Source organism: Porites lutea, chromosome 12, assembly GCF_958299795.1.
Source record: "Porites lutea chromosome 12, jaPorLute2.1, whole genome shotgun sequence".
Classification (NCBI taxonomy): domain Eukaryota; kingdom Metazoa; phylum Cnidaria; class Anthozoa; order Scleractinia; family Poritidae; genus Porites; species Porites lutea.
In genome coordinates, this window is record NC_133212.1 from 15,103,069 (window position 1) to 15,126,660 (window position 23,592).

The window sequence follows — 23,592 nt, forward strand, 5'->3', positions numbered from 1 at the left end:
CCTATGCCAAATGTTTCCGCATCGCTTTCGTATCGCTCTCTCAGAGCGATTATTGCTTCAATAGGGCCAGCTATACTCTCGTCTTAAGCTTATGAACAATGTCATGCAGGGTAGATGTGACGTCAACGTGTTTTAAAAACTTCGTTTTAGCCAATTCACACTGCAATGCTGGACCTGTGTTTTTTAAAAACTCAACCTTTGAAAGCGTTTTCGAAAACTTTCTTTTTCGATTGTCTTGGTGTTCTGCTTTCAAAGGAAAACGCATTAGCTTGGACGGGATTTAAGACTTGTCATTTTGTTTTGACAAAGTATTGGTTTTTCCAGATTCAATTTTGCAAACTATTTTACTAATCATAAAATGTTTTTTTTCCCGAAAATTACAATCAGAATCGTTGAAATACCAGCCTTAACCAGTACTGGATGCATCACTTTTTGTAGATGAAAACACTCAAGATGGCCTCTGCTGTGCTATAGAACTCTCTCATGTCGTTGAAGTTGTTCCATTCGAAATTGTAAGCTCTTTTTGGAGTCACAACAGAGGTAACCAGTGCAAGATTGATGGAACTGTTTTGATTCGCAGTGTGTGGCATCTTTGATGCAACCTTAAGGGTTGGTTCATGGTTTCCTTGAAGGATATTTCTTATTTCTGAGGAAAGTAAAAGTAGTTTAGTTTAAACGTTTCATTCAATAATTTTCCCATGTTCAACATGAATCCTCTTCCTAGACTAGAAGTAGTCCGTGATTTTCCTCAGGGATAGTAGGGCGCGTGAAAATCGAGTGATCTTTCTTTTTATGTGTATCAGCTACGCACTACCCGTATGCATCCGTATGTTACTAGTATGTATTCGTATGTTACTCGTATGTATCCGTATGTTACTCGTATGTAGCTGTATGTTACCCGTATGTATAGTAACTCGTATGTACCCCTTTGTCTCCGTGTTACCCGTATGTTATTCGTATATATTAGTGTGTACCCGTATGTATCAGTGTGTTACTCTTATGTTACCCGTATTTTACCCGTATGTACCCGGATGGTGTTTAAGTCAACTGTGATAGCAAGCGTCTAGGTAGTTTTACCTTTGATTGATATCTTCTTTTCTTTACTTTTGCGGCTAGGGTTATCTGATCTTCGCAGAGTACTTTTGAATGTCAGTGTCTTGTTTGTGACATTCAGAAATATGGTCCCTGCGTGGGGAGGTTTGCTCACTGTAGAAAGCAGAGACGCAAATATTTTTAAATACCTTTCGCTTCTTTTACGTGGCCAAAGTGAAAATTAAAGGAAAAAGTTGAGAAAAAAACAATAAACGTCGTTTAGCATAATAATCGTAAACAAATGGAACCATACATAGGTACTACCAAAGAGATTTCTTTGAATCGGTCAGGGACCCCCAACGACTGTTTTCAAGGCGCAAGGGTGGCGCAGTGGTGAGAGCACTCGCCTCCCACCAATGTGATCCTGGTTCAAATTCCTGCGTCGACGCCATAAGTGGGCGTTATTTTGTTTTTGGTTCTCTCCCTTGATCCGAGAGGTTTTTTTCCGGGTACTCTAGTTTTCCCCGCTCCTTCAAAATTCCAATTCGACCAGGAATCAGCTAGACGAAGAACCATTTAGTAGGTGTGCTCCATACTACATCTTCTAAAACGTTCTGGATAATTCAGCTGTCTTAGACGAAGGGATTATCCTCTAACTTTACAGAGACATTAAGGGATGATGAAGTTAACGAGCGTCCGTTATCAGTTTGTATCCGTATTGCGTTTAACGGATATCTCATTTGTGCTAAATTAGGAAAACATGATTACGTGTCCAAGTTTGCGGATCGAATCAAAGATTTTACTCTGTGAGCAGTGAGCTCATCAATAAATGAACAGTTAAAACCTCTCGTGTGTCCTGTCTTCCTTGAATGCAGTTTCTTAAGCACTTTAAGCGCTCCTTAACAATTTCTGTTGCAATCATGGCACACTACGGTATATCTTGTCTACCTCTAAGTGCCACTCTCGCTGAATTCATTCATTCCGGTTACAATCTGCAGCCAATTTCATACTAAAAGAGTAAAAATCCAGGCCCTTTTGCGCCACATTTATCTCTAGAGCCTCTACAAGGGAGTGTACCTTTCACACGACAAACATCAAAACTGGCACTTCCTGATGGCTTTTAAGCAATTATCTAATTATCAATTAGTATACTTTATCCCACATTAATAATTTACCAACCTTTCCTGGCATAAAGTGTGACATTGACGCCGGATTCAAATTTACGAATGGCTCGTCGTTCTTTAAAGGTAGTAGACAATCCTGGAAGAACGGGACACAAAGTCCTATACCTGATACCAACAGCTGTCGCTAGAATGCCACCAATAACGGCCCCATCATCTGGGTCACTCAGGGCAAGGTGATCTCCTGGGCAGATGTAAACATCAATGTTACCTAGAGATGTAGAGAAAGAAGGTGAAGAAACTTTTGTGTCAAGTTTTTAATTCAGTGTGAAAAAACCAAAACTGCGTTTGAAAACCAAACTGCTTTGGTTTTCAAACGCTTCCTTCTGTGAATTGGTAAAAAATCTTCCACCACCGTTTCCCGATCAATCTGAGACTGACACTATCAATATGTATGCAGTTGCAGTGGCCAGGTACTTGGCAGGGGTTGTGAACTGGACAAAAGAGGATCTTGACAATTTGGATCGAAGGACCAGGAAACTTATGACAATGCACAGTGCCTACCACCCAAAGGCTGTATCTTCCGCGTGCAAAAGGTGGAAGAGGCCTTATTAGAGTCACTCTGCGGATGTGGACGTTAGTGGGCTAGGATCCTACGGGGTGTACCAAAAGTTCGTTCCTCTTCTCCATAAGTCTACATGTAATGCGGTGCGATTGGACTTGATAAGCAAATCGCTTGAAGAAAACTCTTGTCTTTTCAATCTAATTTGATTTTCCATACTTTTTGTGCCATCTTTTGACTCGAATATTCGATTTGTGTACTTTCGCGTTCGCGAGTCTATTTTCCAGCTACATATTTTTTTGTATTTTGTAGCCCGAATTGCTCGAACTCCTTCCTTGTTTTGAATGTCATGAAAGATAACGTAAAATCGCTCAGCTACGTGAAAGGCTACAATAGGCTACAATGTGCGCCCTCCGTGGTTAACAGATTGCATTCTTACGTTTTCTACTGCATAATAATAATAATAATAATAATAATAATAATAATAATAATAATAATAATAATAATAATAATAATAATAATAATAATAATAAACAGTTATATAAGGACTTACCATCCACCAACAAGGACCAAGAAGAATCCGAATCCTCCTGAAGAGGTCTGGTAGGTGCGTATCTTTGGTTTGCGCTCTTCAGATAGGTGATGGGTCCCTTAAAACGGACCTTTTAAACGAAGAAAAATACAGCTTTTTAGGTTAGTTTTCTTCTACGTTTGATTTAGGTATTATTTTTTAACAAAAACAAAAACATTAAAGAGGGTATCAATGGGCTTAACCATTAGCTGTCAAAAAAGGTTTTTTTTTTGGATTTTTTACCGTCAACCGTCAAAAATGCAGAGTAATATCAACCGTCAAAACGTTTCAAGGAATTTCAAATCTCACTATTTTAGCTGATTTTCATGGACTATTGGCTCCTGAAGAAACTTTACAACTTTGCTATATCTTAAAATAGTTGGAAATTTTATATGTGAAAGGCCAAGGCAACGTCCAAAACACAATGGTTAAATATTAATTTATACAGAAGTTAATATTGACTTTAACTCTTAAACTAAATTTTCACTAACTAACCGTCAGCCGTCAAAAGCCCTAAAATTTAGCTGTTAACCGTCAAAGCTACCACCCCATTGAGGCCCTCATTAAAACAAAAAAACAGGAATTTTAAGCGCTTTACAATATACTGGACATTTCAGGAACCAACAAACGAACGACAGTGTCAGGATAATCTGACAGTTTAAACCACCAGCTGCTTAATTGAAAACAGCTGGCAAGCTGAATTTCTTGTACAGGTTATTAACACATTAAATCGATAGTAAAAAATAGAAATTATACAACCAGTCGCACGTCGTTAATTTTGTTGACCGCACGAGAACGACACCTACACGCGTCTTAAAACGTGCATCTTGTATCTCGACCCCAACTCCGGTTGAATTAGTATAGCATTGAAATTACTGACGATGATCAACTTTAATTTAGAACTATACAGACGTTTTCAAATCTAACCTGAGGTGCCTTCCATTCCCTGTGTTTGTTCGTAGCCATCTTGTTGTCATGGCGAAGGGAATCCCGAAGCGCTCTAATGTCATAAAGTGGGATGTTTTCAGCAGCGGCTCTCCTCTGAAGCAATGTCATTGTGCTTTCCAACGCCTCCTTTTCTCTCAATTCTTTGTATTCATCAGCAGTCATTTTTAAGTTTGTGGTGGCCATTTTGTAAAGTACTTGTTCAAATGTTGCCTTCAAGAAAAAAAGAAGTAAACATGTCATGAATTACAGGGTTGCGTACTCTACAATGCAGTATCGTGCAGGCTGTAAAAAGTAAAGATGACTGAACTTGTTTTAAAACTACATTTCTCTTGAATTATGACAAGCTACTGTGCAATGTTTAAGGGCCGGGGAAGGGGGGGGGGAGGGGTACTTGGGTAAATTTTTGCTGGGTATGTGCCGCTGGCCTCTTAGAGCCCCTACCCCATTATAGTCTATTCTGTGGCCAATCATAGACCCCGTTTTAGTCACTTTTGAGCAAATATGTAATTTTGCGATCCCAACTTAGTCACTTTCATTTATGTAACTTCCCTATATTGAATGAGAAAAAAATATTCTGGTACGTTTGCTAACCGTAAATATGAAGAACTGTCTTACTCCAAAAATCAGAAAATTTGCCACCCCATACTAGTAATTCTGTTGAAAATGCGACCCCATTATAGTCACTCCTGTCGTGAAAATGCGACCCCATCCAGCGGCACATCCTCACTAGCCTCTTATAATCCCCTGGGGATTAAGGCCTTTTATACAACAATCTCTTTTTCCTGACTCAAGGTCATCAAATAAGCGCATAGAAAGCTCAACAAACGCAGAAACCAAGCTTTTCTCACGATGCACTAAAGTGCATGATCACAGTGCAAACTGGACATAAGAGAGTTCTAAAACGTTTCATTCTCAATTTAACGTTTTGGCTACTGACGAGATTAAGTAATTCAATCGAGCATTTGTTGCAATTTTTTTTTAAGAAAAGAAGACAAAAGTTTTTGCCATTTTCCAGGCTTTTTCCGGGTCTGGAAAACTGGTTTTCAAATTTCAAATCTTTTTAAGTTTTCAAGACTCTGTACTAACTGCCTTTAGTAAAGAAGGGTGGGAGGGGAGGGTGGTGCAGTGGTAACAGCACTTGCCTCCCACTAAATGAGACCTGAGCTCGAATAGAGAGGAGAAGTCGTTACGTCACGTTGCCATAGTAGCAAAATTTTTGGATGACAACAAGCCGATAAGTCACTTAAAAGTCTATTCGCACTATTTCAAACTTCACCGATCTTATTCAATTTCATTTAATCTTGGCAAAGTTTTCTTTGGGACCGTATTTATCGTTATCTAAGGTTAGAAAAAGAAAGCGATAATTTTTGTGTTGTGTTCACCTACTCCATAAAGCGGGCTCGTGAAATTAGGAAGTTTCATGTCGTAGCGGTGCAACGACGGCAAAGAAATGTACAAAAAAGCGTGATGCACGTGCAAAGTTATTGTTTGTTAATATAAACATAATATTTTTGGCCGTTAACCTTGCTGTCGTCGTCGTCGTTGGTTTTGTTGTCATCCAGAAATAGTGTTACCATGGTAACGTGACGTCACACTTATTCTCTCTATTCCTGACTGAAATATCGAGAATCCGACGACTTGCAAAATCTCGCAAAATTTCATCATTAATTAGCAATTATTGAACCCGGCTGAGGATCATCTGAAGAATTATGGAGATCGAGAATTCCTAGTTTTAAAACAAGCTAAAACATGCTTTCATCAATCATTGTTAAGTTCATCTTCGATAGTGCATGTTTATCGCAAGTTTAGGAAATAATATCGGTTGTTCAGTTCTGCAAATATTCTTCAAAGGGCAGGTGTCGTCCGTCGAGTTGTCATCTTGCTGTTCTTGCTATGTTTTTAAGTTCGCCCATTTCGTCCTCGCGAAACCGGTGAAATGTTCTGCCATTTTGTATTCACTACCAAAACATCTCCATCCCCAGGTTTTCAATAATCTGGCAGTTTTGCTGCAGGATTGACGTCATCGGGGGTGGGGGGGGGGGGGGGGGGAGGGAAACACCTTGGCGTAATTTGAACTTTTGGATTTGTCAGAAAAAGCAAAGCGTGATGGAACCTTTTATTTTAGCCTGGGACCAGGCTCCGTATCGGGGAAAAAGGAGAAAACAATAAGCGTGCGCGAAGAAAAATCTGTCCGGAGAGGGGAAAGGGTGGCGGGCCTTCCCCTATCCCCAGACCACCGCTCGGCTCACTTTGCTCGCCGATATTTTTCGTATTTCACCCCTTTTTATCCTTTCTCCACTGCGGAGCCTGGCCCCAGGCTATTTTAATTTGCATTTTTGAAAATAAGTCACAAAAAGGGGCTGTTAGGTAGGACAGAATAAATTATGACATTTCGCAACCGTATCGGCGGATTCTCGATACTTACAGTCACGGGCCTATTAAAGATGCACATGCCTACCTCAAACAACCCATCCATTAGCTTATCCAACTTCGTGCCACTGAATAACATCTCCAGCCTTGCAGCACCAGTTCTGTTTGGCAGGTACCATGGAAATGTGTCTATCATTGCCACAAAAGCTACATTTTCACTCTGCTCAGTAAGAATGTTTGCCATTTCATATGCCACGAGACCACCAAAGGACTGGCCAGCTAAATAATAAGGTCCGCGTCGTTGCACCTGTTTGACCATGCTGACGTAACTTTGAGCCATTTTTCGCACACTCCGGTTTTCTGCTCTCATTGTAGGCTCAGTATAACCAATGCCGTAGAATGCAACTAGAGACTGCGGAAAAAAGTAAGGCAAAGCTGGCTGTCGTAAAATAAATATAAGTGGTTAACATAAACTAAAAAACCTTTAACCCACCACTTTAATTAACTCAGTCATCTAACTAACGGTTTCTAACGTCCATTGCTCCACAAGTGCACTGCAAAATGCGGCACAGGTAAACTCGAATGGAAAATCTTATCTTACTACCCATTAGCTGTAACGAGGTGGCTCAAAAATGCCATGTAGACAACGCGTTTCCTTTTCTATTTTAGCGGCTTTTTTGGTTACCTTTTAAGCGAGTTCTTTGGTGACTTCTTTACAGACTGTTTTTTAACAACTGTTGATCAGAACAGTACAAAACCGGTGGCATGGAAGAGATATATCAACCTCAAATTCATTTAGTTAAAACGGTTTTACAATCGACTGGCCCGCCAAGTAGCAATTTTTTTTTTATTTTGTTGACAATCTTGGTTCCTTTGTCTGCCTTTTTGATATTTATTTTCCGAACTTTCTTTTAGTTCTCTATAAGAGCACATACTTAAAGTACTTGCGAAGTAATACGAGCCCGCACTCTACCGATCGCTGAAAAGTTGTTAAAATGTCGCTGAAAAAGTCTCTAAAAAAGCCACCATAAAAGTCGGTAGAGAACTCACCTAAAATTAAAGTCGCTAAAAAAATAATAATAATAACAATAATAATAAAACAACCACATTTTTTATATGGCACCTGTGAGCCACTAGACTATTCTTTCCTCTAAAACATACCTATTTTGTCCAGCTTTTACACGAAAGCCTCTCGTGCGGGAATGAAATCAGCCCATAGTAAAAGCGCACAATGTTTTAAAAGCAAAAAGGTTAAAAAACGAACAAACGCAAACTATCAAACAAACGAATGGGGAGAAAGGATGGAGCAAAAAAAAAAAAAAAGAGACGGGAAAAAAAATCCTGTAGGGCTTAGGACACACAAGATTGAATTGCTTGTCCCTTACAAAAGATACAAAGTAGAAAATACATCGGAGTAATTCATCCTAAGCTTACTTGTTGCGTGAAGCCATTAGAGATTGGTGCAAGGTTCATGGTATACCGTCCGGCTGGATGTACGCAAAATAACTTCACCTCAGCTTGTTCGGGTTTAAAAAGAGGAATAAGGTGATAAGTGGCCGTGGGCGACGCTATGTCAATTGGATGGACAGGTTCTTCAAAGGTGTTTGGCCTTTGAGGGGACTTGTCACGCTTCCTTTCAGCCTGGGGTGTTGTTTTTTTACTGAGAACCTCTTCCTCGTCTTGGACAGGAACGATTCTTTCATTGTTGAGCCTTCCAATTATGTCTTGTATCAGCTTAGCGGGAGTGGTATCAGGTTGGTTGAAATAGAATACCTATTAAACAAGAATAGCATAGCTATCACAAGGTATGTTACATTAGGGACTCATTTTGCTTAACCCGACTTCATTAAAAAGCTTACAAGCTTAAGAGCCCTACTCAATCTGGCATGTCAAGCTTTACCACAAGGCGGGAAAGAGGTTATTCAAGGGAACTAGCAAGGCCTTACATGTGAGTGTCTGTTTAAGGCTCAGGAAAGAGGGAAGGGGCGGGAGGGGGCGGGGGGGGGGGGGGGGGGGAGAGCGGCACTCAACACAGTTCTGTATTGAAAGACAAGGAATCTCTACCCTTTCATATATTTCCACCCGCCCGTGAAATCCTTTCCCTTTCATGTACCTGGGGTGTTTGCCATGAACATAAACTATCCTGTCGAAAATCTCGTGCAAAACATTAAACAATAGGCATTTGTCATGCGGCGGCCATTTTGTCCCAAGAGATTAAAAAAGGTTTGTATTTGCACAGCTAGTCTCGTTCTCGCTGCGAGGCTAACCGTTTTTTTTTAATCTCCCGAGACAAAATGGCCGCCGCGTGACAAAGGTCTATTGAGAGGAAGAGTATATCCTAATCAGCTGGAGCGAATAGAAAGAGAAGACAAATTGCATAAACTCAAAAAGGCCTATAGATATTGTCTAAAGTTTCCCGAACGGAATGGAGCGAGCCATCTGGTTTTCCGAACGGAAATTCCAGTTATTCCAAGAATGTGGGAAGTACCCCTGAAGCCAGAAAAAAATAGCGATATCAGGCGGAGCCTCCCCGTATAAGGCCATTATAGGGAAGTGTCCATCAAGAGAGAACTGACTGTATGTACATGGCTAAAATCAGACCTCAAAGGAAATCTGGAGAGAAGACTCGAGTTGCATTTTAAACGTCAGTGCTGCAAATGAATCCATTCCATAGCTGTACAAACTGGAGTTGAAGTTAAGGTCTGAAGGAGCATTCCCTGTCCATGAGCATATTAGCTCAGTGACATATTGATGAGCCAGTTCTTGCGGTCTTCCGAGGTCTTTTTCCATAAGTAACGTGGAAGCAATTTCCTGCTTGTTTTGTAGACTGCTAGTGGATTCTTGTCTGTCACTGATGTAAGCCAAGCGAGTCGACTTTGCTAGCCCAGGAGTACTGGTTTGAATCCTTTGCCAGTCAACATCAAACAAACCTATTTGTGCTCTTCCTGGCTCCTCAGTCAGAACTTTTTCCATAAAGTTTATCGCTGAAAAAGAAAGAAATGTTCAAAATAAGAAAACAGTTTAAGCACAGATGGTCTCTGTCCATGACTGAGTTTCGAACCAGCACAGAAATTTCTGGCCTTGTCAAATGAGTTGACCAGGTCAAATGGTCACCTTTAAGACATTTGTTGTGAAAGTGGAACAACTTAACAAATTAGCTCACAATTTAATGTATCACGTTTATTGTACAAAAAACGGAAGACATTCATTAAGGACTTAGATACTTTATAGGAATTATTTTTAGAAAGTTGTGCCGTGATCGAGTCTCCAAACCATTTAGGGTCAAAATAACAAAGAGAGATCTGATTATTATAAAAACTAGGTAAAGGGACTTTAAAGAACAAGTGTTTTCACACTCCTAGACATTATTAATTTTTCTCACATTTATAGTCTAATTCGCGTTAAAAAAGTCAATACGCTTACTTCATCATGGGTAAGTACTTTTACTACAATTTAGATAATAAATAGTTGCTAAAAAGGAAAAATGAAATAACAGAGTGAAATGGAATGAACTGCCAGTTTCTTAAAGAAAGGCTGCGGACATTAATGCCCTCAAAGGTCAACTAAAAACCCATCTCTTCAAGAAAGCGTACCTTTAAAAGTTGTTTTACCTTATTTCATTAGTAATTTTTAATGAGCTAATAATATGTCATTAGTTCATGATTTCTAAAGTATTGATGGTATACAGATTTTGCAAATAGATTCTGTAGCATGATTTGTAAAGCGCTATGAGCAGTTAGTGAAATCATAACGCTATTGAAATAAACTCATCATTATTAATTATTTGTTTATCTTCAATTTCTTTGATAACCTGGTGATTGTTAAGTTTATGAATTTCTTTATGCATGCCATATTACATGACCAACCCAGTTGATTAAAACCAGTGCTTTCAATCTTCCACTTCTTCGTTTATTAGATACTTAGCAGCCATTTTAGACCTTTCCCGCTTTCCTGTAAACAAGACACCGACTCGAGACTTGCTTAGACAAAATACAGTGATTTGTATGAAATTATTGTGCACGCAAGCGTTAACCGGATTTTATTGTGTCAGGGTTCGCTTGAGTCGTGGGATGCGAGAAATGTACATTGACTATTGTAGGTTAAAACCTTTCCTCGAAATGAAGTGCTCTAATTTCAGCGCTTTATAGTTTACCTTGTGTTGCTGGTAGCAAAAAGTAGCCCGCCCTTGAAAGGTGCTGAGCAGTAGCCTCTTCACGATGAAGAACTCCAACTCCTTTGATAGGGCCCCAGTTAATTGACAACGCAGGTAAACCAAGCACATGCTGGCGATACTGTGCTAAACCATCCAGGAATGCATTGGCGGCTGAATAAGAAGCTTGGCCTGGATTACCTAGCAGCGACGCAATTGATGAGAACAAAACAAAGAAATCCAGATCCATACTTAGACTCATCTCATGCAGCAGGTATGCAGCTGTGGAAAAAAAAAAACAGAAACTTTTGAAACTCTTTCAATCTAGAGCATCCTGGTAGTTTGAATTAAAGATAAAGATTAAAGTATTGTCTGTGAATGTGCACAAGCCAGTTTTTAAGGCGAATTTAAATATTTTGTTTCAGCTTTGTACTACTGCAAATAAAGGCATTTAGTTTAATTCATAAAATAAAACCCCCTTACCTTACAATTGGTCAATATATCATAATTGTTATAAGAGATCTGAGACAATAGTAATGTAAAATTATTACCTGAAGAATAATACGCGGAAAATGCTATTTATTATTTAAGTAATATTGAAATTTGAAAATGATATTTAAATGACATGTAGTAAGCACTGTATCACCGTTAATTCAGCATTAGCGGACCCATTCACTGACAAGTCACAGGTTAAAATTGGTAATACTAAACTACAAAAAAGGAGATGGATCTCCTCTTAGTAAGACCTTTCCTTTCTAAGAATACTAATGACGAGGAGACCTTTAATTTCCTTTACGAACTAGCTTTTGACAAGTACCGTCATTCTACTTTCACACTGAAAAATGACTCCGGGTATAGGTCCATTTACTATTTCTGAAATATAATTACTCTTATAAAAAGTGGGATAGAAAGTTATAATTCTTGAAATAAGTGGGTTAAATATAATAGTCCCGGTGAGTGTAGTCCTGAATAGGCTGTAGGCAACAGCTTGTGTCACATTTTGACAACGTGTACGGAAGTCATTATCAAAGTATTTGACTGCGTTGGTTATGGCTGAAAAAAAGATAAATGTGAGTTGTGCATTTGGATCTGCCTTTTCAACGACAATGAAATAACTTTCAGTGTAATTTATTATGTTATACATTGTACTTACTATCTGTCTTCCTTTTGACTAAGAGCCTACAGTTAATATTGCATATCAGCGAGACCTAAAGATTAGCTAGTTATCTACTAGCAGATTAGTGACTAAGGCCCGGTTCAGACGCCGCTCCACTCATGCGCCGAACCTAGCTGATGAATTAAGTACGGCAAAAGAGCGGCGTCTGAATCAATTTGGTACAGCAGTTTTAGTTTGGTGCGGCAAAAGCCTTAAGCTCGACAGAGTCTGTCAAACTTAACTTAGGTTCGACACACGGTACACAGTCTGAATCAGATGTCGCGCCAGTGTCGCTCTAAAGTCGAACTTATGCAATTAGGTTCGGCACATGAAAAGTACGGCGTCTGAATCAAGCCTAACCTGTAGGTTGTGATGATTTTTAAGAGCAATGTCAAATTGTGTTTTTTCCTTATTTCATTGAAAACAATGTACAATAAAACAATATTAGATTCGGTTTTTCTGATCTCCGGAATTATCAAGGCCTCGGTAGTGTTATCAGCATCAGCCTTCGGCTCGGCTACTAACACTTATCTCGACCTTGATTATTCAAGATATCACAGAAACCTCATCCAATAATTTTTTAATATATTTTGTTTATTGATCATTACCTTTCACTTTGGGTGCTGCAACAATCCTAAAGTTGCTGACTGTTAGGCTTGGAATGAGCTCATCCCTCAGAACCATTGCTGTATGTACGATTCCTGCAACACTTGGAAGAGACTGAAGTCGTTCTTTTAAGGCCTCCATACACGCTGGACTTGAAGCATCTGCCTGGTGAAGAATGATGTTTGCTCCAGTCACTTCCATTAACTTAGAGACTTCAGCACGTTTAGATTCTGATGGTGTAGAGCGTGCAATGAGAACAATTGACTTTGCCCCACAGTTAGCCATCCATTTTGCAACTTCAAACCCAAAACCCTGGATGCCACCTACTACCATGTAGGTGCGGTCTGGTTTCAGTCCCTGTTGATCTATGCCAGGCATCATAACCTCCCCAGAAAATTCTGACGATCCGTTACTTCGGCCAAATGAAAGAGACACCAATTCAGAGCATGTCGTCTTTAAAAAGTCAAAGCTGATTTGTGCACCCTCGCTTCTAGATTCCTGCACTTTCTGGACAATATCGACAGTGTTTTGATCAAGTTTGAATACTTCATTCATGAGGCCAGATGACTGCAGCAACTCCCATGCTATGGTCCATAGTTCAGGAAATGCTTTTGGCTTCAGGAGAATCTCTGTAAAGGTGATTCTCTCGCATGTGATTTGTTTGCCTGCTGGAATAGTGATGGAGCCTTCGACATCTTTACATATTACCAGCATTCCCCCTTCTTTGAGTAGCTGGCAGGTTGCCTGTAAGCATTTTGGTTTGGGTTGATCGAAATATATGGCTGCATCTATCTTCCGACCGTGGTATGCAATATTTTCTGGCATCGATCCCTGTGCTGAGGTAATATGGGGACATATGTGTGCCCTTGATTCCCGTTTGGCACTAACCACGGTATGCCCCAAAGCTTCGGCCACTAAGACAGCGACTTTCCCAAGACCATTTGTTCTGTTGTCTATCAGTAGGCTTTGATTCTTCTTTTTTCCAAGTGTCTTTTGGAGGACATACAAGGTAACCGCCAAACAGACAGGGAGAGTGGCTGCTTGTGCGTCACTCATACCTTTTGGTTTGTGGATAACATTGTCTGCATTCACTTGAACTTGGTTTCCAACCTTGGAAATGCTTGCCATCCCACATACTTCATCTCCAACCTTGAGGCCTCTTGACTCTTCGGGTGTTTCACAAACATTGCCACTGAAACCGACGAACTGGGGATTACAGAAGATCTGCTTTAAGTCTCCACTAACAATCCAACTGCATGTCACATTTACTCGAATTTGGTTCCCAGAGAGCCTTGGCCAAGTGTTTTTCTTGAAACATAATGCACCTGTTTTGGGATGTAGAGTGATGTACACTGATGGTAAAGTTTTCTCCTTGCATGATAAAGTAGTCTGACTAGAGGATTTGTCCAGCCACGTTATGCGATTGACAAAACGCTTTCCCCCACGAAATACAATCTCATCCTCTTTGGAGGAGGCTTGAGCCTCTTCTGCTAAAAGGATGAGGTCAGCAGAGTCATCACTTAGGTCAACGGCTGTACATCTGATGTTTGGACATTCAAGGGAAGCTGTCCTCCGTAGTCCTAACACAGAACATGCCCATGGAAAACAGCACGTTTGGTTACCCGAGGCAACTACTTGGGAGTTTCTTGTGACTGTAACTAAATGGGGACTTGTAAGGTTGCTTTTTGCTATAACTTGCAAGATTTTGACACCGCTGACAAACGCAAGCATCTGTGAGTTATCTACTGCTTCATAACATTCTGCCGAAATTCCTGCATCTACTGGAAGAAAGTTGAATAACTGAACTTTATCTTGTGTTGTGGCTAAAGACGACATTGCTGAAGTTAACTCTCTTTTTAAGTCCTCCTGCCAATCCGTGTTTTCAAAAGGGACATGCACAGTTATTACACGGGCAGCTGGATTTTTTGCCTTTAGGTGATCGCAAAACAGTTGGCCAACTGCTTGAGAATCATTCACAACAATTCTTACTGCAGGTTCTGTGTCTGACTGGGGCTCAATTTCGGATTCCACCCATCTCATGCCATAAGCCATACTGTCAAACTTTTGCGACCGAATGAGAGTCCCAATCTCCGTTGACTGAAAGCCTTCAACTGCTATCAACATGGTTCCACGTGAATCCATCACGTTAATGTCATAGGTTACCCAGTTTCCACGCACTTGTTTGGAGACATAGCAAAACGTTCTTTGTGGGATGTTTCGACTAAAGAATGTGAGCTTCTTTATCCCGACTGGAAAGGTTGTTTCATCCAACAGATTACTACTTGTATCTTCTTCAACTGCTGCTGACGACTGGAAGCACGCATCCAAGAATGCGGGGTGTGCGACATATCTTGCCATTTCAATCTTGACTTCCTCTCTGTCAATATCAATGATGCAAAATGCTTCCTCTTGACCTCTCCATATCGACTTTATCAAAGAAAAAGAGGGACCAAAATTGAAGCCATATTTCTCTGTCAAATGTCTGAATTCTGCAAGTGCCACTGGCTTCATTCGGGTGGTAATATCCTGGAATGTTTCTACATTCACGGATTTGTACAATTCCAGGGACCCTTTAAACGAACAAAAAAAATGACATGCAAATTTAGTATTACCTTGTATGCTTTGTTGTCTCCAGTGACTAGCAGTACTACTAATTCAAAAGTCACATTTCTAAGTGCTTAGAAGGTTTCAGAATGAGTCCTTCATCGTGTCATATCTTAATTGTTATATTCCTAGACTTTCACTCCACTAAACACAGACAGCCATTGGCTGATTCTTGGTCACATGGCCTTGACTAAAATCAAATGTATCCCGATCGTGATACATTAAGCAATGTACCCTGCTAGGTATACATTCCAGCACCTGATCAAAGCATGGTGGAAAGTGGCGTGACAGAGGAAGGGAAAAACACTGCCAGTTTTCTTTTCGTGAATGAACACAACAGCACAAACATGAAGCTTCAAACTAAAAAGCAACGATTTTCAAAGTTATCCCAGAAGAGAAACAGCAGCTAGTGAAGAAAAAAGATGCAGATAATATAAGGAAAGTACTTTGTAAATCATTCATTCAGTGGTTTTGAGAATTAAATTTGTGTTCTTATAAGTACCGAGTCGACTGTTTTGATTTGCTCCGCTAAAACGTATTCTTTTGTCGCTGTTGAAGGACGTTGAATTGAAAGTCTAGAAATATAACAAAACACCTAATGTCAGGTCACTGGGTAAACCAGTTAGTTTTGTTTTCCCTCGAGTCCTGATGTTTCCATCGACTTCGTCTCGGGAAACATCAGGACGCTCGGGAAAACAAAACTAGAACTGTTTCCCTCGAGATCTGACATAAAGAGTATACTGTTGTAGTCTGTTTTAAAGATGAATACAACGGATTATACGAGGGGGCACTAAGATGCGTAATTAATGATTTTTCTGGTGAAAACAATACTCTGACCAATAAGGTAGGGTGTTCTTTAGCAAGTAGAAGTATTCAGTATATGCTTATTATTATGACTACTGTTAGCACTGTTATTATTATTATTAGTTTGCCTTTGGTCTTTGAGTGCATTCCTTTGGGATGATCCGGATCAGGATCAGTGATCCAAGATAACTCAGATCATGCTTCATAAAAGCCACCGATTAATCCTTGCCCAGAGTGGACTCATTGGCGCCTTTGATACATCACGATCCGAGTGAACTCAGGTAACTGATCCTGATGGCCGTTTCTAGAACGTACCGCTAACCTCGGGCTCATAATCAATTATTCGAATCAAAATATAAAGAATGAAAGCACAGGAGCTAGCTACCAAACCATTCCATTTTGTTTGCTGATAGTTTTATCACATTATCTGCAAATTATTGAAACCTCGACCTTGATTATAAAAAAACAGCTTTCCAGGCTCGATAATTATCGGGACTTACGAGAAACGGGGACGTGATCCGGATCATCCCGAAGGAACGTTCTCTTTGTTTAAGCTAAGAAATCATAAGCAACAATTGAGGGAAATCATAAACAATCTTGTTCTTCTTAAGCGTAGGTCTACCTGGAATGGTTTAAGACTATTAAACTGAAGAGTAGTTGCTAAAGCATGGAATTCTTTGCCAGACAATCTTAGATCAAATGACAAAATAGTTTCATTTAGAAAGGCATTAAGGACACTTACTGATTATAATTTAGAGTGGTTCATGTTATTTTAGAATTTATTTATTTGTGTATTTATTTATTTATTTATCTATTTGTTTATCCACTTATTCTCTTGGATCGTTAGCACTACCTGCCAAGGGAACAATAAGTCTCATGTAAAATAAAGTGTAAATAAAGTTTCTAGTCGGTTTATCATAACACATGAACAACAGGGCTATCTTGAATAAAAAACGAGATGATTAAACTAAACGTTTGTCACTCACCCTGCTCAGGATTCTTCCGTAATTTTCCGTCTCCAAGAACTGCAGTAACCTCACCCCTAGCAAGTAGTATTTCAGAGCCATCCCCTGAAATGTTTTTTACCTGGAATTCTGCTGTGCCAATATCTCTGCAATCTTGAAGCTGGAGTCTCAGAAGTCGTATTTGATTCTCTGGTAGGGTAAGAATGCTGGTAAACTCGACATTTTTAATTTCAACTTCATCACAACAGAACCTTTCCACCGTCATCGCAATCGCCATCTCAACGCAAGCAGAGCCAGGAAGCACCGGGCCACCCTGCCTTAGAGCATGATCTTTCAAGGTTGGAAACTGATAAAGATCCACTTCCACTTCCCAACAATGTAACCCTGTGAAGCTCCCAGTTGGTTTTAACTCGGTGAGAAACGGATGCCTGCGAAAGTGGCTTTTTCCCTCAGATTTGGTTGGCTCATCTTGAATGAACCAATAGTCATTCTTTTGCCAGGGGTATGATGGTGTGCGAATGAAGTGGACACTTCCTTCCTCGCCCTGTACACAGTCCCAGTCTATAGAGTACCCCATAGTGTACAGCTTGCCTACAGTGTTGTGAAGAAATGCTTTGTGTTGGTCCTTAACTGTCTTGCGCGGATGAGTAGGGAGGTACACGACATTGGTAGAACGAGGAGACTGCAGGCTCAGTTGCTCTGATATCCTCTTCAGGTTATAACCAAGGGTGGGTTGAGCACTTATCTCAATAAAGATACTTAAGTTATCCCTTAGAGCATTTTGTACAGCCTGGCAAAACAGCACCGGTTGACGAAAGTTGCTCCACCAATAATTTGCATCCAGTTTTTCGCCAGAGATGATATCACCAGTAACCGTTGAGTACAAAGGGATTGTTGTCTTCTGAGGATAAAGATGCAAGGACTTCATCTGTGACTGGAAGCTTTCTTTCACCGTTCCTACATGGAAGCTGTGAAACGCACGAGCAGTAGACAAGTCCCTCCAGAAGACCTGCATTTTGTTTAACTGGAGATGCCTTTGAACACATTCAATTGACAGCTTGTCACCTGAGATAGTGACACTCTTCTCATCATTAACAGCCGCGATGCTCACACTTCCTTCTAGTCTAAGTTCAACAATCAGTTGAGATGTATCTTCCGCTGACATTCCAAGGGCTGCCATTGATCCATTCGTTGGACAAAGCTCATGACACTTCGATCGAATCAAAATTATCTTTAATGCCTCTTCCAGTGACAAAGCGCCTGCAACACAACAAGCAACAAGCTCACCCAGACTGTGTCCAACTACAGCTGTGGGAAAGATACCCCAGCTTTGAAGTAGCTTGGCTGTGGAATACTGCAGAGTAAATGTTGCCGGTTGACCAACAATATTTCCCATAAGGTCAAAACGACTATCTTGGTCGAGCAATGCACTTTCCAGCGACCACGTTTCTCCCAGGTCTAGAATCATATTGCTTATCTCACTGACAGTATCTCGAAATAAGGGTTCACTGTCCATTAGTTGTCTTCCCATGCCAATCCAATTTGCCCCTTGACCACCAAAAACAAAAACAGGTCTTGAATGCTGGCTCATGGCTTTACCTTGAGAAACATGTTCTGTCCATCCAGTACTGTTCTCTCCAAACATTTCCAGCAAATCAGCTGCACCATGCAGTGAATCAAACACTACCGCCAAGCGATGTAAATGCTGACTGCGTCGCGTATTAAGCGACCAACAAATGTCGCTTTTTGCCCCCTCATCATTGAAGTTCTCTCTGAGCCACTTTGCGTGTTGCTTTGCCGTGTTCGTAAGTGCAGTCGCTGAATGTGCGGAAAGGGCAATGACATGATTCTGCCTTGAACTTCTTTTCAGTGGCATGCTGTTTATCTCTGGGTACTCTTGTAATATAGCATGAACATTTGTCCCACCATATCCAAACGAGTTAATGGCTGCTGTCCTTGGATTTTTACCTTGCTTTGTCCATGGTTCACAGATATCTTGCACTTTAATTCCCTTCTCAGCAAGATTAAATTTGGGATTTAAGGTTTGGATGTTGATAGTTGGAACTAGAGTCTTGTTTTTAAGCATCAATGCAACCTTTATGAGGCCAGCCAGCCCAGATGCTGATTCTGTGTGATTTAAGTTTGATTTCACAGAACCAACACGAAGAACCCGGCCATTTCCAGATGCATTCCTGGAGTATGTTGTGGCAATGGACTTGATTTCAACCACATCTCCAATGGCGGTTCCTGTTCCATGAGCTTCCAAATATTCAATATCCTCAGCATGTAGGCCAGATTCCTCGAGCACTTTCTGAGAGAGGTCTGCCTGAGTCTTTTCACTAGGAGCTGTGATAGGCACTGCACTTTGACCATCATTATTCATACTGCACGCAACAATTTCACAATAGATGTCATCTTTGTCCATAACAGCATCGTCTGTGAGCTTCAGTATTACAGCTGCAAACCCTTCGCCCCTTCCATACCCATCTCCAGAAGCATCAAAAGATTTACATCTTCCATCTGGGGCTAACAACCCACCGACACTGAAGATAATTTGCACTGAAGGATCTAAGATGATGTTTGGTGCACAGACAATTGCTACATCGCACTCTCCATTACGGAGACAGTCACAGGCAATTTTAAGTGCAACCAATGAAGACGAACAAGCAGTGTCGACAGTTAGACTGGGTCCTGTTAGATTAAGGCAGAACGAGATCCTGTTTGCTAAAATTGAAGCTGTGACACCAGTGGAAAAGAACTGGTTGAGGTTTCTGCGGTTTTCAGGTTGCATTACACGGCTGCTATAGTCTAAATTCATAGCACCGACAAAGACACCAGTGTTCCCCTTCTGAAGATCTTCCAAACGTAAACCTGAATCTTCTATGGCTTCATAAGCTGTTTGAAGAAGAAGTCTCTGTTGGGGATCCATGGCTTTAGCCTCCTGAGGTGAGATGTTGAAGAATTCGGGATTGAAATCTTGAATGTTTCCTAGATACGAGCCGCCAAGGGCACAAAGACGTCCTGGCGTAAAACGTTTCGGGTTGTACAGCATGTGGTAGTCATGATACTCACTGGGTCGATTTACTGGATAGTCCGGTTGAAAACCACTTTTTCCTTTAATAAGCATGTCCCAAAATAACTCCTTGTTTTCTGCATTTGGGAATCTGCAGCTTATACCCAAGAGAGCAACACCAGATGATTTGGACTCTCGTTTAAAAGTCTCTCTACAGGGAAATTCTTGGTATTGTTTCTGATGTTCCTTCAGTTCAAGTTGTTCTTGGGAAAGAATGAAGGATGGAGACACTGTTGCTCGAATGCAGGCTTCCATCGGCTTACTTGTTATAAATATAGCTGAAGGAATGTAGCCAAGAGAATGAAACACACCTAGTACAATGTGAATAGGAAGCACCCTAAGGAAAATCACCGACAAGTTTGGAAACACAAATCCAAGACCAATGGAGCTCAGAATTGCTAATAGACCACCAGATAGTATGGGTATTCCAACAGAGTTTAGGGCATCAAGGGTTCGCTTTTTTGCAGTATTATCTACTGATAAAGCGCGAACTTGGCTCATCTGTACACTAAAGTTCAGTGAAACAATGAAGCCAAGAGAGATGCAGATTACGCTTGCATAATTTAAAGGTACATCCCATAGATTCAGCAGCGCCATCATTTCGAGGACCTGGATGACAAGACCAATTGCAAGAACGACTACAATACGAATGTTAGCCGTCAAAAAAAGAGAGAGTACCAAGACAGAAATTCCTGCCACGGCAAAAAAGGATATACACTCCTTTTCTAATGTTATTAGCTGCTCTGTCTCTTCAAGAAGAGACGAAAAAATAGCCACTGGTATGTGCTGCTGATCTTCAAAGTCCGCCGTGTCATGTTTGAGGGATTGCAAGTATTTTTTCGTTAATGAAAATTGTTCTGAATAGATCATGTAGAGGTCAAAAGAACTTGCTACTAACTTCAAAGAGTCATTGTGCATGGTAAAGTTTAGATCCTCAAGGTATTTGGAATTCTTTGGATTTTCTAAAAATGCCACCAGACAAGATTTAAACTGTGTTCCAGTGCAAGTTATGTTTTGCATCTTAGCCCAGCCTTCAAATTCGCGGATCCAGCTTTCAACAGGACGCTTGCTGTAAGGGGCACTGCTAATGCTTTCCACAAATGACTGCAGCTTTTGCCGTAGACCACTGTCGCTGTAGTTGAGCTGGCTATGAAAAACTATTTTCACTTTCGTTTCCTTTTCAAAGATTTTTCTCTGCTCGATCACATATTTGGTTGCTTCCGTCTGTGGTGAAACTTGCAATGGACTGTCAAACACTTGATTTGCAGGGGTAAGTACCACATAGGAGCTAAAAACGATAATGCCTATGAACAGCATCATGATAACAGAAGAACCTACTTTTCCAACGATTATTCTTCCATAAATCTGCTCAAAGCGATCTCTTTTATCCTCTTCCATTTCATCTCTTGTTAGGTCAGTCTCAATATATTTATCACACTTGTGCATTTTCGTGAGCCAGCAGAATAGGCACGCCATAATAAGAAGAAAGAGGATGAGAAAATGGTATAGAACATTTATAAGAGCCATAACGGCAAAACCCCTGAACACCGGAAAAGAAGAGAGCTGTGTAAAGCAAAACATTAAAATGCAAATAAGGTTGGATGTTGTAAGGGCCATGCCAGATTTCGTCATACAGTTTGCAATTCTGTGTTCAACAGATGGTATATGGTTTTGCTTGTGAATTTCCCTGATTAAAATTAATGCATCCAAGACTCCTTTGCAGTACATAAATATTGTGACCATCCAGATGGACTGCCATACATTTATAGAGGCAAGATAGGTCAGGCTTACAGATGAGACAAGGCCTATAACAACACATGCTGTAATCAAACAGCCCAGTATAATAGTCACGGGGCGAAAACTCGCCAGTGTACAGTTCACTAGAACGACAGTGGAGCAGAGTAGGACTGCAAAAGTGACAAAAGTTTCTGCACTTCTAAAAGAAAAGAGTAAGGAAGTAACACTTTCATGGTTCTGGGAGGAAGTAAAAAACAATAGTGCACATTTCATCTTTGGACGAAGTTCCTCCATTTTTTGAAGAAATGATGCTTCCCATGATGAGATATCATTTCCGGATGGACCACTTTCTGAAGGGTTCTTCAAATAGTAGACCATTCTGATTGCTTTTGCAGATATGCTCCCTTTCTTTGTACTGCTGTTCTTGCTCGTAAAGCCACTGAAAAATAGTTGCTGATTAAATGTGAATGAACGGCCATCGGATAAAGTTGTACCTAACTGTTCATTCCATTCTCGTGCAATAGATTCTGCACAACGTTCGCTTTGATTCTTATTCAAATCACACACTTCTAAGGGGTTAGTCATCATACATGAATAATTTGTCGACCGCCAATTATTTCTCGCTTGCATGCACAAACTTTGAAAATTGTCTAGGTTAACAACTGTCTTATGCACGAGTAATGCATCTTCCAAACAAGCACCTGAGAGCACATTTTCGCCTTTCTTTGCCACAGCTTCCACAATCACCTCTTCTCGTCTGGACTGAAGCGATGGGAAAACCTCCGCTGCCTTCTTCAGGTCCTTCATCAATCGACTGTCTTCGGAGACCCAGAATTCATCTTTAAGGTTTGGGGGAATCATGGTTAGGAAACCTAGCCAGCTAACAACTGTCAGAAGGGTGAGTGTGAAGATTATCTTTCCTGGAAATTTCACTATCAGTTTGCCAAGCTTTTCCAATATCATCTGGTATTTGATGAGCACAAAATGAACGCCTATGACAAAACCTGTGGAAAGCCTTTTTAGTATACGCCATTTTGGTTTTGCTTTACTTCTAGAAACTCTGTTGAAAAATGAAAAAAGGGAAAAAAAGTCTTTAGTAGTTATTTCGTTGGCTTGCGAAGAATTAAAGTCAGTTTGACTCCTCCGAACATAAATGTTGGAGTGAGGTACCTAATATTCAAAATTATAGCAACTAAGAACACGGGCACAAGTAAAGAAAAAGAAACAGCAACGGAAAAACGTCATTGCTACAAGAACATTTTTATTATACAATTGCCAACACTTTCGATTTTCGATCCTTTCACTAGGAGGTTACAATGGCAGAAAACGAAAGACAATCAACAATTAATGAAATCGGGTAACTAGGGACCTTAAGCATGGACGACGAAATGGGACGACGACTACGACCGGAAGTGACATTTTCCCGCGCGAACCTTCTGGGCACGCGTCAGGTTGTCAAAACGTCATTCAGCTTTCGTCGACGACGAAATTCTGGGAGGCTTCCCGTCGTCGCTAAAACGTAAGTATAAAACTATACTTTTTGCATGCAAATCACTCTTTTCTCCCCTTGTCATTCAGTACAAGTAGAAATTTATTCTTTGTAGATTAACAGAATCCAAATGTTAAGCACTTTGTCGATTTCTTCGCTTGCTAACTTGAATTTACTTTTCAGGTTTGGTTTGCCTCAAAAACCTGAGAGTGATGGCGGATCAACCAGTCCAAAAGACAAGTTAGCTCTCCTCTACTATCTTCCGAACCTGTTAGATTAGATGCTGTTCGTTCCCTGACGGTCTATGTCTACTCGTGCACTCTAGGTTGTATTAAGGGATAAATGTTCATTTTTTCAAGCTAAAATGTAATAATTTCTCATGTTGTTTTTAGCTGCTAGTAAAG

The 23,592-nt window shown here is 40.4% G+C and overlaps 1 protein-coding gene across 1 annotated transcript; it reads right to left on the bottom strand.

Annotated features, from left to right (window-relative positions):
* Window positions 1-371: 371 nt before the first annotated feature.
* LOC140953758 (phenolphthiocerol/phthiocerol polyketide synthase subunit C-like) lies at window positions 372-22,757 on the bottom strand. Its single transcript, XM_073403148.1, has 11 exons — window positions 16,911-22,757; window positions 12,519-15,086; window positions 10,758-11,036; window positions 9,206-9,588; window positions 8,039-8,377; window positions 6,693-7,016; window positions 4,214-4,444; window positions 3,269-3,377; window positions 2,212-2,424; window positions 1,078-1,206; window positions 372-646 (listed from the first exon to the last, which is right to left on the bottom strand). The coding sequence occupies exons 1-11, from the start codon at window positions 22,660-22,662 to the stop codon at window positions 426-428; spliced, it is 10,548 nt and encodes a 3,515-aa protein (XP_073259249.1). The 5' UTR covers window positions 22,663-22,757; the 3' UTR covers window positions 372-425.
* Window positions 22,758-23,592: the final 835 nt, after the last annotated feature.

What these genes read in the sequence shown, in the direction of transcription:
- LOC140953758 (XM_073403148.1), bottom strand. Translation starts at nt 22,662, where the DNA reads ATGATATTGGAAAAGCTTGGCAAACTGATAGTGAAATTTCCAGGAAAG. An exon ending in TTGGTCCTTGTTGGTGGATG is followed by an intron (nt 2,425 to 3,268) that starts GTAAGTCCTTAT and finishes CTACATCTCTAG; the next exon opens with GTAACATTGATGTTTACATC. An exon ending in CACACTTTATGCCAGGAAAG is followed by an intron (nt 1,207 to 2,211) that starts GTTGGTAAATTA and finishes TGCTTTCTACAG; the next exon opens with TGAGCAAACCTCCCCACGCA.